Genomic DNA, 19,327 nt, shown 5'->3' with positions numbered 1-19,327 from the left:
GAAAGAGGTCACCTGGAGTGGGATTCATCTGATCTGCTTTAGACAACACCTTTAATTAGGTTAACGGTGCTCTGGAAGGGTCGACTTCTCTCTCTTGACTCTGAAGGTTTCTACATGACTAATTTGATTACAGTGTCAACAGCACATCCACAGGCATCGATGGGAGGCACGGTGGGTGCAGGGCAGCATCATGCGAACCGCAGCGTGGCTTGTTTGTGACTGTATCGTGTGCTCCCTTCTCTGCGCCTCCCTTCACGCTGCCTACCATGGATGTGCTTGAGGGACTTCTGGCACAAACAGGCATGCTTCAGCTCCACAGAAGTATTTCTCTTCCAACTGTATAAAACTTCTGTAAGTAGTTCCCTCTACACTGTGCCCTGACAGCAGAGATTACACTTTGTTTTTTAATATAGAGTTGCTGCCGTGTAGGAAGGAGGCTTAGCTCCTTGTCATCATAAATCTTACATTTGTTCTACAAGAAATTTCCCTAGAAAACCAACAGTGCTGCTGAATACCTTTGCACATCTAGAGAAGGGGAAAAAAAGTATATTTTCCTGTTTTGTTTTTCAAATTAAACTTGTTCTCATTATAAATTGCTGCCTGAAGAAGCTGTGAAATTAGTTTACATTTGTCTCTAATATGCTAAATTAATGCAATGTGCACTCGAGTTTTAGAGCTCTACTACAAGTGTTATATGTGAGCTGTGAGTTCAGCACTCACTTAAATAACTTAGCTCTCAGGGATGCTAACAGGACTTGCCCCCATGTAACCAACAGCCCATTTAGATTCCTAGCACAAATTCGGAAATATTTGTTTCCCATGAAAACAAGGTAATCTGTGGGACACAAGACAAGGTGGAATTCTGCTCCATTTATTTACAAAATTAGACTGATCTTCCTCTTTTGAATTTTTGAATTTTGTTATACACTACTGACCATATCTCAGGCTTTGTTGTATCACAGGGATCTAGAAATTAAATTGAATCAGTATGTTCATAATAAGATCATCAGTATAATGGATGATCAAGACATACTTTTCCATGATACATGAATATCCGTAAAGATATCAATCATATTGTGTCGATTCTAAAAAGAGGTTACTAAAATATATATAATTATAAAACCAAATATGTCCCAGGTAATCATTACACTTATTTGATTAATGTAAATTCATTAGACTTTTTATCTACTGTAGAGTAGTGATGTCCCTTAAATGAATAGCAGTGGTATTCATAACTTTGTTTGTGGCTATCTATTAGAAACAGATACTTTCTTTATCAGGCTGGTCTCTGAAGAGGAAGCTTTCAGAAAATGATAAAAATCTAATAATACTCTTTGGAGGGGATGCAATGTGACTGATTGGTAAGGTCAAGAAAAAAATCTTATTTGCAATGCCCTTATTGGTCCATGATTTGACATGACATTTTTACCTTGAAATTGGTTTTAGCAATTGAAGAATATGATGGTTTAGTTTTCAAGAAATATTGGATTGAGGATCTATAGGAAAAAATCCCCTAATTCAATCTATAGCCTTCTCAATTAAGATACTGCCTATCACCCAGCACCTTTAACTTTTATTTAATTAGGCTTTAAAGTACATCCACTTTAAAAGCTAAGCCTACATTCTTCTTGTGACTATAATCTACGTCTGAAGACAATAAGGAAGAAAAGATGTAAAAACCATGGAGCATTTCACAAGCATAAGTAAATACTATACCCCAAAGGGAATAATAATCCATTGCACAACGCATATGACTCACCACTTAAAGGTATGTATTCTTGTTTCATTTGTAAAATATGACCCTTGAGGCAATTAATTCAAACCTGACCTACAGAACCTGAACTTCGGTGCCCAATTCCATTTTTTTTGTATCTGACAGAACAACAGGAAAAGTACGAGGGAGGATCTCTGAGCTCCAGAGGTCTCCCAGCAGCTGACCCAGATAACAGCGGGGCAGTTGGATGTGTGTTACAGGATCTGTAGCAGTCAGGAGGCAGAAAAGGGCCAATCTGTCCCTCCATAAAAAGCAAACTTTTGGAGTTCCAGTGAGGAATAAAAGACGAGTGAGGTTAAAGACAGACCGGGAGACTCTCCAACTGTCTTTGCCAAATGAAGATTTCTCAATAAAAGAGATGAGAATTCAGGTTCAACTTGAGGAAAGCCCATTCAGAAGGCTTTTCTGTAGCTGTGAAACTGAGCAGTGACTCAAGCAGGGTATCTTGAAGATTTTTTCAGAGAACTCATTGGCTTTTGCTGCCATTTCAGGTACTGCAATGAGTGGCTCTAATAGATTGGTAGCATCTTATTCTACTTGTCGTCTTGGATGAAGGCATGGGAGATGATAGTTCCAGTCTATCAGATCAGGCCAAGGGTTCCTCTCCGTGAGAGATCATTGCTGGGCTCTGTGGTAGCTTTATGCCACAGTTACAGCACAGACAGAGGCTCCACCTGAGTGCCTTTGGACAGGCAGTCGGGAATATCTTCAATAATTAAATGCTCACCATCCACAGTTTCCCAGAAATTTCTTCTCTCATTCTTTAATAAACCTAAGGTAGACACCCGCAGGTGAATTCTAGGCATTTTGATGAGTATTATGAGTATGGATTGTTCCATAAACAATCCTTGTAAACACTGAAGGAACTTTAGGGTATTTTAAAATTCTCCTGTAATACAGCAGGAAATGGCATCTAGCAAGGAGCAATTAAGAAATACTAAAGATCATTCAAGAGACCACTTGTTGAAGAGATAATTAAAAGCCTGTGGAAAGAGATGATCCTGCATAGCTACAGTTGTTGAAGGTCATGCATTAAAAGACGCTTCTCCCCAATTTTGTAACCTTGTATATCTTTGGACATTTATGGTAAGAAGAGATTAAGCAGTGGGAATATATATCCAAATTAGTCAACGGATGAAATATTAAAAAAGCTACAGTAAAGGATTCCCAAATGACCACTTGTTCACTATTGGGGAATCAATGCAAAGTACAGGCTTTCAAAGATAAAATATTGGCCTCAAGTGCTTCAGAAGCAGAAGAATAATCTAGCACAATTTACAACAGAGATTAGAAGACATTTTTTAAATAGGCTTGTCCTGGTTTTGCTGGGGTTGAACTGTAAAATTTCCCTTTAATGCTTCAGCCAGAGCTGGAGTTTTTTTAGAAAGGTTATTAGGTTATTGTTTTCATTTTCTCTGGCAGGTATTTCCGTTTTTCAAGGTTTCACCTGCTCCTGTGGTTATAGTTTCTTTTTTTCTTCTTCTTCTTCTCTCTGCCCAAAAGAGGGGGAAACAAAAGCCTGGGACTCTCAGGGATAGGAGACCCAGGACAGATGATCCGGGTATGATCCAAGCTGACCAATAAAGATGTATTCTATCCCATAAACACCACACTTGCTATAAACTGGGGAGCTTGCAGGGGATGACCCCTTCCTCATTCTTCCTTTGGCCCATTGCCTTCTTTGGCCCCTTCGATTCCTTCTCTTCTCCTCCATGATGGCAGCCTGTCTTGGTTCTTGAGACTTACCACTCTTGTTGGGTTTTCGTTGGCATACGACCAGTGACTGCTGTTTGTGAGCTGAGTATAACTTTGATTGCTCTATTATCATTGGTCCTATTCTTCTTACAATTAATTGGCATTATTATTATTATAGATTGGTTTGCTTTAGTTATTAAATAGTCTTTATCTCAACTGACAAGTTCTTTACGGAGGGTGAGCAAACGAACTGCATGGCGTTTTAGCTGCTTGCTGGGTTAAACCATGGCTAACCAGGTTAAACAATGCTCCTGAGCAAATACCATTCCAAACTGTGCAAAGTTTTTCCAGGCATAATGCAAAGCAAAAGGAAGGAATGAGCTACTTCCCTTCTTGTGCACCTCCCACAGGAGCTGGATGTGGGAGAGTTCGTGTATCCTTATCCATTACCTAGAGCACTGCTTAAATTTGTATTTTTTGTTCCTTGTCACAACAAATGGTCAAAAGAATTAATGAAATAGAATTTAAAAAGAAACACATTGCAAGTATTGAAACATATGGTTCAATAACTCTAGAACATGGCTTTCACTTGTTGAAACACCAAATTCAAAGAAGGCAAAATTTTTTATTCTGTTAAGATAGAACATAATATAAACACAACTAGTGTGAGCACAGTATCGAATAATTTTAAGGAAATTTAAATAAATATTAAATGAAAATGATAAATTCAAAGCAAGGCATTTTTGCCTTACAGAAGAAAAAGTTTCAGAAATACTGAATTTGAAAGCTGAAAAGCTCAAGTGACATGGTTTTTCTATAGGGGGCTGGCATATTGCCCCACAACTTTTCAGTGAAACTGCATTTATTATGGGCAGTTGTTCCAGAAAAACTCTTTCGCCATTTGTACCACTAATCTCTTCCACTAGGATGGAAATAAACATGCAGAGAAGAGTGAACGCCTCAGGGCCTGTCAGGTGGCAATGCTCCTTGAGGCTTCCGGATGCAGAGCATCCCCAACAGCTCCTGCTGCTTACAAAAGTAAGCCTCCACTCACACTGGAACTCCATCAGGCCTTCAGGCCACAATTAAGCCAATGGAGCTAATCAAGGGTTCAGGGAGAGATAGCTGACAGGAAAAGGTGAGCTCTCCTTTAAATTGGGCACCACTACTTTTAGGCAAATGGGAGATGGTCTGGGAGGTGGCAGAAAGAATGAGGAGAGCTCTAGAAAACAACATGTATCAGGAGAAGTTGGAGTGGTATGGTCTGTTTTAACCGGAAAAGAGAAAGGCTGAATCACAATGTAGTCCAAATATAAAAAATTAGCACAAGAGACTGGTAATCTGTTGTGTGCGTCCACTGAGGGTTAAAAAGAAGATAGCTAATTAGTAGCTAGGATTTGGGTTAATTATTAGAAAGAAGTCTTTCCAAACCACGAGGCAAGCAGGTAGAGCAGCTCTCTCCAAAGCTTGTTTAAGTGAGGTTGTGAAATTTCTTTCACAAGGAGCTTTAATAACAGCTAAGACAAACATCGGTCAGGCAGTGGGCTGTGTAAATTTGCTCCTGCCACAGGGAAGCAGGCCAGGCTAGGTCTTCGTGGTCCCTCCCAGCTGTACTTTCCTTTGATGCTTTGGGATGTGTTTCAGTGCTGGCTTTGGTTTTCCCAAGAGCCAGAGTTTCTGAATGCTGACAAAAGCAGCTTCTTGGAGGAGGCTGGTGAGAGAAAACTGAAAAGAAAAAGGTCTTAAATAGCAATTTAAAAAAATGACTCACCTCTCCTCTCCCAAACTAAGGAAGCAAAAAGATATATAAACTCAGCTATAGCACTTCATGATCATTTTGGTTTGCATTGTACTGTTTGTCTGGGTGTGGTCTATTCAGGATCACAACCTGTTTTCTCCTTTATAAATGAGGATAGGTAGTCATTGCAGTGCTTTGGATCTCTGCTGGAAGTAGTTCCTCATCACTGTTTATTTTTGTAATGACTGGATAAAAGTTTGCTTTTTTGGCATATTACTCATGTATAGGGCCCAGAATCTCCAGCGCAGGATGGGGTAGGCTGCAGCCACTGGCATCTTGCACCAGCAATTTCCTCAGTTACATGGTGCAACTTTGTTTTGCCACTTACAAATCTTCCCCTTCTCCCTGAGAACAAATATCCTCCCTTAAGAAATGAGATTGAGGTAAAGACTATAGGCAGAGCAAATGGCAAGCTGCGCTGCCACCGAGGCAGGGAAAACCACCGAGTGCCAAAAGCTTTAATTTCAATAGAGCAAAATACAACACCTGGTCTGTGTCAAAGTATAAAACACTCTGGATTACAATCTGTTTAAGGTTATATTCCACCCTTGTGCAGCGAGAATGAACCTGTGCTTGGATCTGTGCTTGTACACTGGAGCAGATTCTTAGAGATCAGCAGTGCTAGGGGACAGATGTCCTTATGGAAAAGGAGGGTCAGACCTGCCTCTTTTTGTGTGTTGGCAAATGTCATGCACACTGCAAGGTATGAAAAAAAAATAATAATAAAGAAATAAAAGAATAAGGGAGGTAATTCGGACTGTCTATGTCCATGTCTTTTTTCAACAGCAGGTTAAAAGGCAGGATGGCAGCAAACCACTGCGCAAAAGAAAGGCGGCTTCCTGATATTTGGGGGCGACAGTAAACTCTATCTACAGAGTTCATTGTCTGGAGTTGCCAGTCACTTCTGGACAGTGGATTTAGTTCTTTAAAACTTCAGATCCTTCCAAATCTGTTCAAATTCTGAGGAAGTCCCAATACTTGACAAGCAAGGTATGCAGAATCAGGGCCTGAAGAGAAACAATACTGCATATTCTCACAGGGGAACAGAGAAAGCAAGCGAATGATCTTTATTTCAAAAGAAAGACTGCTCAAATCCACACAAAGTGTAATCTAAAGAGCTGATTTCAGAGATTATCTTTTCATTGGAAATCTTTTGTACTTAGAAATAATCATGCTCACATTGCTCAAAACCTAATAATTTTCAAGTTTAGTTGATTTCACTGAAATGTTTTGATTTCCAACTCATGGGTTAAGTGTCTTTTTGATAACACTGAACACCGTGTTTCATTGCAGGGGCACTGATTTTCAGGTTTAAATCTGAACATTAAATTACAAGCCACAATTACATCCAGCTGAAATTCAGTTCCCGACACTCATAATATTACACAAATTAGTATCATGAAGAATATTATGACCTTGAAGCTATAGAAGACTGCAAATTTGCAGACATACCATTTAAAATGCTTTCAGCAAACCTAGGTCTAATACTTAGAATTCAAAGCAGGAAATAGCATATGATGATCATTAGAAATAAGCTGAGAACATGAGCAGTAACGAAGCACGTCATAAAGATTGTAGGTCAATTTAGCTTCAGTTTGGCTAAACAGACCTTACAGGACAAGAAAATGCTGCGAGTGCCAGACATAAGTGTAGGCAAAAGCTTACAAGAAATAGTTCCAGTACAACTGACCAATAAATGTCATCTTAGCCGTATAAAAATTAAAGTAGATCATATCGTCATATCTGATCACCTCATTTAGATCTAGATGCTGTGTATTATCAACTCAGGTAACAAAAAAAGGCTCAGATCCCTGACTGACCCTCTTCATGCAGTGGTATCCAACTGCAAAAGCCCAAACCTCTCTTAAAACTTAGCTGCTGAACTTTAGTAAGTTAGGAAACATTTGCCCCGATAGGTAATTTGGCAATCAGAAATTCTTCAAAATAATACTCACTTTTGATTGTACATATTTACTTCTCTTTCTTCGACGCTTGTTCTATTTTCCTTTTATAGCCAGTCACCATTTGAATATAATTCCTACCCATCACAGTAGCATTTGAACTTGCTGTGTGAGGTATTTGTATTGCATCATTCTGTGTTTAGTCATTGAATTTGCACTGTTAAATTGCAATATAAAAATCTTGTTATCAGATACAGCAAAAGCTGTATTTCTATGGAAGAGGTTCCTTGGAAACTGTTGTTCTACCCCCGGCTTAATTTCAAATTTGCTGCTGAGTTTTGCCTATGCAGGGAAAACAGTCTGTGCAGAAAACACGAAAATGTCGGTGGAAGCCTTAAAGCTTCAAGGCAAAAATCAGAGTATTTTGACTGAAAATTCTGTGCCATTCATTACGCAAAGATGACAAGATAACAGATTGTCTTCTCCAAGACTGACTCACCACAGAGAAGTTCATTCCCAGTTTAGGTACAGTAATCACCATCTGAGGAAAGCATACTGAGTTCAAGTTAATTCCCTGAGCTGTGATTGTACTTCCACCACTAGGATATATATAAAAAAAAAAAATTAGTAGGGTAATGATACATCTGCTATAATAATCTTAATGACAAATTATATTTTACAATAAGTAACAAAATAAAACCAGAATTAGGCATATATAGGGTGAATGCAAACACATAGCTCTGAGCAGTGAGATTATTTTTCTGAGAAAAAAATTTAACACTTGCTGTAACAACTAATCAAATACAAGAAAAGAAAAATAATTTTAAAAATTGTGGTATGGCAGGACATAAAACAAATGTATACATTTTAAAGGAGGGTGTACACTTGTACTTAGCATTTCCTAACTTAACTTATTGCTTTCAATGGTGCTCAAAAAGGTGTCTTTTTTACTGCTGACATTTTTTTGGCAGAGGCAGATGGCTTGGATTAGAGCTACTGAGACCATAAATATGTCACTTAAAAACACGCACACACTACCATACATATATATTCATAATATTTATGTAGCACTGGATTTAGACTATTTTAAAATCCATTTGCTCTCCTGAGTGCCTCCGACTTGTCACATTAAATGACTTTCCTCACTGATCAGTGTACCGTCCAGAGGCAGTATAGGGGACACACTCAGCTGTACAGTAGGTATCTCAGCAGGACACCACAGGTAAGCTCAGCAGCAGCTAGGAGTTAAATCACATAAAGAAAAGAGGGGCCCTTCCCCCTTCTCCTTCACCTCTGAAAGGAAATGAACTGCCCTCTGCAACTGCACCATAATAGAAGCAATTGGCATGGCAGATAGAGATAAAAACGCAATTTCTTTTGATAGATTGCTGCACAGTGTAGCTATTCTTCTTTCATTCATTACTTTTATTATTTCTATAGAAAACTTTTACTCACCTAAGAAAAGATTTGGTCGGATGAATTTTTAAAACAACGGGGTCTTCCCTGTATGTGAAATGACCGCTTGCGTCTCTAACAGCTTCGTCGATTCCCACCATCACAGGATACTCCTGGGGAATTAGTTGTGCCGGAGTGTAGCACTCCACAGCGCTTGCCGATACGCTGGAAGGACAGGAGAAGGCTTGCTTGCCAGCACAGTAAAACATGTACTCAGTTTAAAACACTGTACTGTAATGAGCGCCAACTAAGAATTCGCCTAAGAATTTGCTTGTAAAAAAATGTCATCAATTCCCACACTGGAGGATCATGCTGCAACAAATAAACAGCAACACCACTGCTTAGACTCGAGATTTATCTTATTTGGTTGACTTGCACCTTGCCTGCTGGGAAGGTGTTTCCTCAGTGCTGGCGACAGCCACATCAGCCGCTGCATCCTGCAAGGGTAGCTTCCAGCCTGGAAAACGACAGCATGCTCCAGGTTTAAGGAGAATGAGTTGTTCTGCTGTAGCTAAGGGGTAAGATCTTTCTCTTTCCAAACCATAGGATTTACCCTTTGTTAAAATCCTCTAGAAAAGTTGCTGGTGGGGGATGTACCAGTGTGTCAGAGATGTCCTGCCCTGGGGGCATCTGCTGACTCCAGGTGCTGCTGAGGGGCAGGCAGAGGGCAAGGAGAAGGGAGGAGAAAGCGAAAATTCAGAAAAAGCTGCCTTAATTCAGCACAGCAGCAGAGCCTCTGAGATACTTGCCCTTCCCTTGCTCTCTCCCTGGAAGTTCTCCCCTTACACTGAGCTCCGTGGCTGAACAAGCAGGGGAGGGGTGAAGGATCCTGAAGCGTGAAGCACATGCAGTGTGGGAGCAGGGCACACCAGAGGCAACAGTAACAACTGACTGGAGAAGCAAATATAACTGCACCAGCTGGTTTTAGTGATTTGGGCCCAACCCCATAACAGGAGCCCTCCAACTGAGCCCATTCTCAAAAGATGTGAGAGATTGTCTCCAAATTAAGCAAAAGCGGCATTTGCTGCCACTTCTGAAGCTTCCCAGGAAGGTGGGGTTCACCATGTGCTGCAGAACTTAGCAATTTGTTCGTATGTATCTGGAAGTTTTTTACCATCTTTTAAAGGAAAACCTAAACCCTTGATCTAGCTGCCCTCAGAACTGGGGAAAGCTCTCAGTTTAGGCAGAGAAACACCTGCCTTTAGAAACTGGCTAAGACCTCTGCAGAAGTCTCCAGACAACTTGGCTGGTGAGAAGGAGGGGTGCTGGGGATGCCCCAAATATGGTTCGATACCCAGAGGTTCCCCTGACCAAAGCAGATGTCTGCCTCTGAGGGGGCTGTCATCTCACTCCCAAAGTAGCTGTCTCAAATCGATCAGATGAATCATTCCCAAAAGCTTTATATATTTCTTCATTAGTTGACCAGCCGAGATGATGACATCAATAAATGCCATCCTAAACTATTATGTAGCCACTGAACACAAGTGCTGAAGATCTTGGTAATGATTAAATATCAGACTTGAATACCTAAATCCTTTTCTTGATTTAGTCAGATTTACCTGATTTGATCATGAGCATGAAATAAATCATTTAGCAGCAAAGAATAAAATTTACCTCTCCTGAGTTTGAGTCTGACATTAACTAATAGGCTACTGCTCCCCATGTTCTCTGCAAGTATGATGTTTCACCACTACAACTTCACATGATCATTAGGAGAGACTCAAAATTTAAAGGAATTGCTGAACATCCTGTTCCTGGAGTACAGTGGGACAGATTCTGACCTTGGCTGCAGAGGTGACAATTCTGGAGCCACCCCACTGTACCAGAAAACAGGACCAAGCAGAATTTGTGCCATGGTAGAATGGCTATCAAATTCAGAAGGCTTATCTGCTCATAGCGGAGAATCTCTGCTTGGTATTTTACATTTACGTTCAGCTGGGATTGAAGGCATTTCCACACAGAGCATGTCAAAGATTCTTGACTGAGCTCCAGTATAGAGCCACAGGAAATTTTGGCTTAATTCTCAAAACAATTTTATATATATCAGGAAACATCCCAAACTGATGCTGCCTCTGGTTTGGAGGCTGTTCACTGACTGTAGCGCAGGCGTAGCTGCTCCTCTGATGGGATACACATCCCACGCTGGTCAGGTTTCCATCCAACAAACCAGGTAACCTGCACCCACTGGACACCCACTGGGAGCTGCTGCATGAACAGTGGCTCTTGCTAATACAATAGAGAGGGGTGAGTGTGCGGAAGTTGGGGTGACAAAAATTATGGGAAATGGGCAGTTTCTAGTCCATTAGAAGCTGTTTTACTACTTCTCTATGCAATCTTTTGGTGAGGCTAATGAAGGATTTACAGAATAAACAAGTCTTCTAGGGAATCATAGATCCTTCCAGAAACACTTCAGACACCCTAAACTCAGGATGAAATCCAGAACTGAATGCTTATTGCAGAATCAAACCTCCAATATGTAACACAAGCAATGCACGTTTGCAGATGGTTTTTTGTTTTTCTTCGAGACATTTAAATCAAACCATTTCAATATTAAAAGCATCACTTTTTAGTAAATACATTACCTTTTCAAGGTGCATGGTTTCTCACCAACAAAAATCTTTCTGGATTTTCCACTGTTTAGGTATTTTCCAGCTACAATTAGCAATGTTCCTCCAGATTTGGGGCCATAGGTGGGAGAGATACTTGTTATTACAGGATTCTGAAGGGGATTAAAATAAGAACAGCGGATTGTTAAATTGTTTTCAAAATGTGAAGAGGAAGAATCTTAAAACATTTATTAGCACTTCCATGAAGTAATAATAAAGCAAACAGGAATATAGAATTACCACACTGGATTGGACTCATGAGGAGTCTTCTTCCAGTTAGTACTGAAGATAATTTTGACAATAAAGTTGTAATTATAGTACTTACCACATATGAAAATGTATTGAACAGTGTTTTGCCATGTCCAACAGAAACACTACTGGATATATTAAAACTTGGATTTTTTGCAGCAGGAACTGTGCATTCCAGCCTTTGGAAAACAAGGAAAAAGATGGGGTTACATTTTTATCTCTGGCATGATTTTTTGTACTAAAATAGAGCAACATCAAACCCATAATAATGGTGGATCCATACTAAACAAATCTTCAATCTGTGTGTGTCACGGACATTTCAGAAATAACAGCTAAAAGAACTGTGGTTGTCTTCCATAATAATAAATACAAACACTGTGGTGTTTATTCATACTCGGCCAGAGAAAATAATTTTAGTATATCAAATAAATTTCAGAAGAAGCATGCTAGAGAAAACAAATACCTCTCATTCAGCTGGCTTTTAGAATTTTCCTTTAGTGTCAAATTTTGGCAGGCAACAGGATTAGAAAAAATGCCTCATATATACAAGTTCGTTGTACAAATTTAAATATTACAAAAAATTAAACTTGAAGTTTTGTGGCAGCATGTCTCAATGTATTATATTACATTTCCACAGTCTCATATACGAGCTAGTCTCCTTAAATAATTTTGTTTGCATTAAGACTGTTCAGAACAGCAGTTAGGAGAGGGCTCAATACTTCTGGGTGGTGACCCTTTTGCTGCTATATATCCATGCCATGATTTGCACACTGCTTTGGTAGTAGCAAGTCATATGCTTTGAATTGAGAGAGGATATTCATTGAACTTCCTATTTATTCAAGATAACAACCAGAACAACCTCTGTCTTAAACTTAAGCCATTATCCCACTGCGTCAAATATGTATTTCTGAGGAGGAGGAAGAGAGGTGCAGCTGAGGGTCACAAGCCTCCAGATGACGAAATGCTTGCATCTTCTCGCGTTTCTCTCCGGCAGCCTCACAGATCAGGAAGATGGGAGGTGACATAACTGAGCCCAGCAGGATCCTGGCCAGAGGAACCTGCTCCCTTTTCAAACCTTTGAATAGTTCTGCTCTTGCCAGCTCCCACAGATGTTGAACAGCATTTCACAGACAAACCAGAAAAAGCTGCTGCAGGAGCTATCGGCATTAACTACATTTATTTGATCTCCATTTTGAGCGCTTCTTTTCTTGGGAAGCTTATCAAACCAAGGGATTGTTTCCTGTTTGAAATTTCGGAATTGGAGATGACGCTTAAAGACTGAACGTTTATATCATAGCAAAATCCATACCACATAAAGAACATCTGTATAAAAGGAAATTTACGCTTTAGGGTTCTCACTTGTTCTTGTTGCTGGATTTTGTTTCCAGAGCACAAATTTGTCCTCCAATATGCACTACCGTATCTTTTAAATCAAATCTATTATTTTTGCTGAATCCAAAGTCCCATCCACACAGTGTCAGTTTTGTCCTGCCTTCTAAGGGAGCGCTGCTTGGGAAAATCTGTTAAAAAAAATACTGTGTTAGTTACATCAGGTTTTCTTGAACTTCAAGTGGACTTAAAGAATGTGCAAAGGAACAATTTTAGAAAAGCATTTCTTCTGGTAGACTATGTCCTACTATTCATCTTAATTGTTCTTCACCTTTCATTTGTCACATTATGAGCTTTCTCTGACAGTAGCAATAAATAACAAAACCTATACTAGAAAGCTTTGAAGGATAGTGTTTAGGGGCACTGGACAAGCTGTGCATTGTAATAGTCTTTTAAATCCTGCCGTTCTTGTCTTTCACATCTTATTTCTGGCATGTTAAACATACAATGTACTTATTTTTTTAGAAGCTGAATGCTGAACACAAAAGAGCCCCAAAATGACCATTTTTTTGTCAGCTTGATGAAAGTCAGGTTCAGAGCGAAGTAGCTTCAAAGACACCAAAATCCGATATCGCAGTGGCTGTGATAAAGTTAACGTGACTTCTGCTATTCTTTCCTTAAATCTTTTACATTTGGTCACCTCTAATTCCAAGTTAAAAATAAACCACCCCTCAGAAACACAGAGACAATCCACAAAGGAAATGCTTTTTTTTCTGTATATTGTAAATTGTCCTGTAAAATATAACAATGGTGGGAAAAATGTAGGAACACTATAGAAGTCTGACAAAACTCAGTAAAAGTACTGGACAGTACTGCCAGTAAAAAAAATGAAATGAAAAAGACATTGGTTCAGGGTTTATGGGGACTTTTAACCAAACTGCATATGTTCACAAACATACCGGTACCACTGGACAAACAACAGAGAATGAAAGACTGAACTTATGTTTGTGGTCATAGTGCCTAAATGTCTTAGACTTAATGCTTTAGTGAAAGTAATTTTGCCCCTAAAATGCAATACAGCTGTGCCTTTCAAAGGACTCGGACTTCATTTTCAAGCTGAAAGGAAAGTGCTTGAGAGATACTTGGCTATTATTTCATCTGGAAATCCAGTAAGACAGCACATTTCTTTTCAACTCTCTTGCAGTTCCACTTCAAGACTCTCACAAATGAACTATTGTAGATAGAAAGGCAGCTGAAGAATACTTCAAAAGAATTATACCATATACTCTATATGGGAAATTTATTGCCCGCCATTAGCAACCAGACAAAGAGTCTGATCTAAAATGCACTAAAGCCAGTAAGAACCTTTCCTGTTTTAATGAGCTTTGAATCCGTTCTCAATGAGCAAACAAGAGGGAACCTATGCAGGAACAGTACTTTTGCACAAATCCCATTAAAAAGGAGTGATGCCTGCACAGCTCCCTGACACACAACACTGCAGCTAAGAGCGTGGAGCAGTACTGTACCCCACGGAGTCTGTGCTATTCCCAGGTTTAACTTTCTCTTATTTCTTTGGTTTTTTTTCCTTCAAAATCTGGATTGACTTTAGATACCAGTTTTCCACTCTACTTAATACATCAGTACACTATCTATTTCTGGAGCCACAAAACCCTAGCAAAAAATGAAACTGCTCTGTGGGGGTACAGGATGTCTCATGTTTTGTACAATAATGCACTGACGTGTGGCATTTGAAGAGTTTGAAATGTAATCCATGAGTTAACAAAATAGATGTGTTAAAATCAGGCTTCACAAAGCCACACAGGATAAAAAACAAAGGCACTTAACTGGTTTTGAGTGATCTCATCTGCCAAAAGAGACTTGTGATAGCAGCCCATGCGCCTTAATTGAGGCAGAGTGGAAGTATTTACTGCATTTTGCCAGCAAACTTAGGAGGCAAGTCTTCTACATAGATAGCAAAAAAATAAACCAAATATTACACTTTTTTATTTAAGTTCTGCAGAGATTTTCCCAGAGTGTTTTTATTAATTTCTTTATTTTTATTCCACTTGTTCTGCATGATGTAACCACTGAAAGTCAAATGTAGTGTTGCAGAATTTCTTTTGGGACAGTTGACAGGAATGAATAGTGAACTTCCTGGACTTTCAACTGAGGTATACATAGGCATCTCCTGGGTGCTTATATCATGCAGGTAGTAACAGAAAGTAAGCAAAACCTAGATCAGTTATAAATGGTACAAAATTCAGGATTCAGAAGTTCTCAACAGCAAGGAAAAGGCACTGATAACACAGAACAAGTCCTGCTGCAAGGCCTGACACTCTGCTTGTCCCTGCTACTCTCTGGACTTTGGGTGAAGGGAGAGAAAGTTAACTTTTCTTTTTCTTTTTGGAAAAATTTAAAGCACTGTTTTTCCCTTTTGTTTATGTTGACAGCCATTATGCTAATATCCAGTCACATACGTTACAAATTGTTGGATGAAAATATCTATTTATTGAAGTTTCAACAGCCCATTCATTTTAATTAAGAGGCAAGAACATGCACATGCCACATGTGAAATTTCCAGCGAAACCTCCAACTTAAACAGGCAGCAGAAGGCCTGATGTTTGTGATAGATCTGAGACAAAGCCAGCTAAAATGACTCACAACAACAAACTGTGTTAGGTTTCTAACAGCAAAAAAGAATAAAAAAGGGAGACGAATTTATTTCTTCTTTTATGCCATTCAGCTTTCAGTGCAACTCTGCATGCAGATGCCAGCAATTTGTTCTAGCACCAAGGGATGTCTGAGGAACCTTCTCCAAGTCCCTGGGCTCTCCTCTGGAACCACCTGTCCAGGCTGACAAACACAAGTACTGTTGCTGGCAGAGGCATGGATGGGAGTGGGGTACAGTGCCGAGGCACGGGGTGGGAGCTGGGCTTTGGGGAGGACATGTCCTGGCACCAGCCCCGCTGTCTGTAGCAGCTGGAGCTCTGTGCTCCCCACAGTGATGGGGTGCAGGGCTGCTTAATAATGCATGCTGCAGGGTGCTGTGCAGTGCTTAAAGCAGGGCAGAGACTCGAAGGATCTGCAGGACTGCATGGGATAATGCTGGGTTTCTTCTCTGCCATCCCTCCTGAGAGAAAAATCCCTTCCGCCCCCCCCCCCCCACCCCCCAGCCATTGCACATCATTCTGTGTAATAACCTGGGAAGACTTTGTTGAAGACTTAGCTAACGTCCACTGGGCCTGACCCTCGGAGAAGCTTTGTGCTCCCCTCAGGTTACAGCGATCATATGACATATGTCAAGCAATCTGTCCCTCTGAAAGCTGCAAAATATTAGGGGGTTTCGGACTGAATTTCAGATATTATGCAAAGCAGGTCATCCTCTGTTTGTTAGGAACAAAACAAGCTTGTTCCTCATATTTTATGCATATGGGTTTAAAGACAGATCAGAAGATGATGAATAATCTGTTTTATATTTTTTTCAGTAATAATGTTAAATGTCATGGTTCAGTAGAGCATGAAGTCTGTCTTAACAGCTAGCAATCCAAAGGGATTAAAGTACTCAGCTGCATTTTTTTCCTTGCAAGCCTTCTAGAAGCAACTTCCACCAATGTGGGCACGCTGTAATGCGAGATTCACTTTAAGATCTATCAGTGCCACAGATCCATATTCATTACAGGGGTAGACTGGGCTTGTGCTGAGCAGGCAAGGCTGAGCCACATGGGGAAGGAGAGCACCCACCAGCCTCATGCCTGCTCCCACCGCCCCATGTCCAAGGGGCTCTCCCCTGGATGAGTCCTCCCCGTGACTTCACAAGGACTGCAGAGGTGGCCTTCAGGATGCACCAGTCAGTCTAAGCATCACTGCATGGGCTCCAGGCACTTGCTTCACAAAATTGCTGAGTGCACACAGAATTTAAATTAAAGAGGGCTATATGAGCTCAGCACCTCCAAAAATCAGAAACTAAGCGGATCAGAGCCTTACAAATCTTTTTGGAGGAAAGGCAATACACAGCCACTGCGGGAAAGTTTTGCCAAGAAAAAATACGAAGGTATGCTACTTGTGCTTGAGGTCTAGGAAAGACAAAACGAGCTGTGAAGGACAGGTGTAAGTGGCTTGGACCTGCAGAGGTATATAAAAACGTACCAGGAGTAATTTGCAGTGCATCTCTTTGAACTTCTGATTTATAATATCATAAAAATTAAAGCCAGAAAAGACTAATTGATCATCTAATCCAGCCTTTTTGAAATAAGTGTATTCTTGTGTAACGTGAAAGGGAACTATTCACATTCTGCATCTGCAATATTTTTACAGCTCCTTTGCCCAAAGGTAAATGACAATGGAAGGCAAGGCACACCCCCCCCATTTCTACCCATTTTGAGTTCGATTAATATATTGCTTCATTGTTTTTTCATTGAATTTTGCCTGTGTTAGCCTTAAATTTTGTATCTGAAAAGTGAACATAGAAAAGAAAAAAACACAAACCTGCAAACATGTGTTTCTACATTATAAGCAGTTTTGCCTGTCTACTCTTTAAAAAGTTGCTGTACATGAAATCATCTGCCTGGTTGAAAGAAATACATTATTTATTTAAAAAACCATGTTGCCTCTCTTTCTGTTTGGGAGTTTAACTTGTCAGATTTTAATCCGTGTTTATAAGCTGTATGCTCATAGAGGAAAATGTATTTTTAACTAAATAGTGTAGTTTAAATGCACTAACAAAAGTCAGTGGGTGTAAGTGCTACCAGAAAGTTTTATGCTTGTCCTTCCCTTGATTTCCTAGTCAGTTTACTGCCCATAAACCTCCACCTTCACAGCTCTGTCACACTTCACAGGGGATGATTTGGTTACATGTACAGCCGGCCAGTATGAATCTTGCGTTAACCATAGCTAAATGAAAACAGGAACGCGCCAGTGTGACTCTTCTTGCTCGCCTGTGTGGTTTTGTTCTCGCACACCCTTTATGGGCCTTGGCCAGCTGGCCACAGCCCCTGGCTGTCCCCCATCCCAGGGCGGCCTCAGCCACCCGCTCGACCCCCTCAGTGGCAAGAGGACCCATGGGAACAAGGAGCTGGGGAGGGACATTAGGAAAAAAACATCTCCCCCAGGTGGGTGTTTTGGGTGACAGCTCTGTTGTAGAGCTTAGGTAGCGGAAAGAGGGACCTTTCCACACCACCCTTTCCTCCAGCACTGGAGCCAGCATGGGGACAGACGAGGAGTGGGGGCCAGAGACATTCTGCATTGGATCAGGCTGTGGCAGCTGTGGACGGGAAGTGCTTTCCTCCACCTCCTCCCTCTGAGCTGGGTCTGAGGGGAAGGGTACTCCTTCTTTCCCATTAGATCCCCACCAGGCTGGCTCAGACCTGTGTCGTTCCCCCATCAGGAGTGCTACGCAGGGCTGTGGCTCTGCTGTGGCAAGCCAGGATAATCAGACAAACCTGTCCACCCTGAGCCTGCATGTGCGTCCAGCCAGAGGCTTTAATTGACGCTGAGGCTGAGGGAAGTCAAGGGGAGCAGACCTTTCATTTATCATAATTGCATAAAAATAAACAGAAAATGTCCACAGAGCATGTTCTCCCCTCAAAGATAAATATGAGAAATCCACCATTTTACCTCATAAACCCTAGGCAAGCAGGTCTCCTGGGTCCAGGTACCGCCAGGGCACTCGGCAGACCTGAGGCACTGCTCGCTGCACCAGCCGCACTGCACGAAGGCCGGCGCCAGCAGGCACTGGCTGCAGGACCTGAACTGGTGGCAGCCCGGCCCCTTCAGCGGGATCTTCGTTATCTGTCGATGAAAAGACATGATGCACAGATCCTTTTAATACATAAACTAAGTGGCAAGGAGAGTCTCTATTTATGCAATGCACTGTGGTGCTACTCAGATTTCAGATGTGCAAGCCGCGGTTCAACTTCTCTTTAGCTCAGTAATTATAGGATCTTATAAGTAATTTAACTGACATGATTTTAAATTCACTAGGGAGAAACCCTAAAGGCATCTTAATGTTATATACAGTTACTACCAGCATCTGGTGTTTACAGCAAGATAGCATTTTTTGCTGATGGAAAAAGAAAACAGCAATGTGCTCCTCCCAATTCTGCACTAGTTCTTGGAAATAGCAGCGTGTCTCAGTATGCCTTAGTTCATACATTTGTAAAAACAGGCATGATAGCTATTTCAACTTTGGTGAGGCTGTATTAATATCTGACACACAGCATGTGACTGCCCATCTAATTGATTTTTAACACCTAGCATCAAACAACCTATACTATACCTAAAATATGAATTAAAATTTATATTATATAAAATATCAGGATAGTTAAGATGATAGTCACTCTAAATACATAAGAATTATTTTTAGTCAAAATCAGTATGCAATTACATTACTATATAAGTACATCATACTTCTTTACACTTCAGTACCTTCCTTAAACTTACTTTTGACATTTCCTTGAAGATTACTCTTATAAATATCTCATACATTTCTAGTAAATGATTAATAACCATCTTTACTAATGGC

The 19,327-nt window shown here is 40.5% G+C and overlaps 1 protein-coding gene across 1 annotated transcript in view; it reads right to left on the bottom strand.

Annotated features, from left to right (window-relative positions):
* MET (MET proto-oncogene, receptor tyrosine kinase) overlaps positions 1 to 19,327 on the bottom strand; it is a 69,472-nt gene that overhangs the window by 22,431 nt on the left and 27,714 nt on the right. The window contains exons 4-9 of the mRNA XM_010186169.1: positions 18,421 to 18,594; positions 12,838 to 12,998; positions 11,555 to 11,657; positions 11,206 to 11,342; positions 8,624 to 8,788; positions 7,668 to 7,767 (exon numbers count right to left, since the gene is read on the bottom strand). Coding sequence (XP_010184471.1) covers positions 7,668 to 7,767; positions 8,624 to 8,788; positions 11,206 to 11,342; positions 11,555 to 11,657; positions 12,838 to 12,998; positions 18,421 to 18,594 — 840 coding nt within the window. The remainder of the gene's footprint in view (positions 1 to 7,667; positions 7,768 to 8,623; positions 8,789 to 11,205; positions 11,343 to 11,554; positions 11,658 to 12,837; positions 12,999 to 18,420; positions 18,595 to 19,327) is intronic.

Source organism: Mesitornis unicolor, unplaced genomic scaffold (genome assembly GCF_000695765.1).
Source record: "Mesitornis unicolor isolate BGI_N332 unplaced genomic scaffold, ASM69576v1 scaffold42756, whole genome shotgun sequence".
Lineage (NCBI taxonomy): Eukaryota > Metazoa > Chordata > Aves > Mesitornithiformes > Mesitornithidae > Mesitornis > Mesitornis unicolor.
The sequence above is the reverse complement of the archived record's forward strand: the minus strand, read 5'-3'. Positions and strand labels throughout refer to the sequence as shown.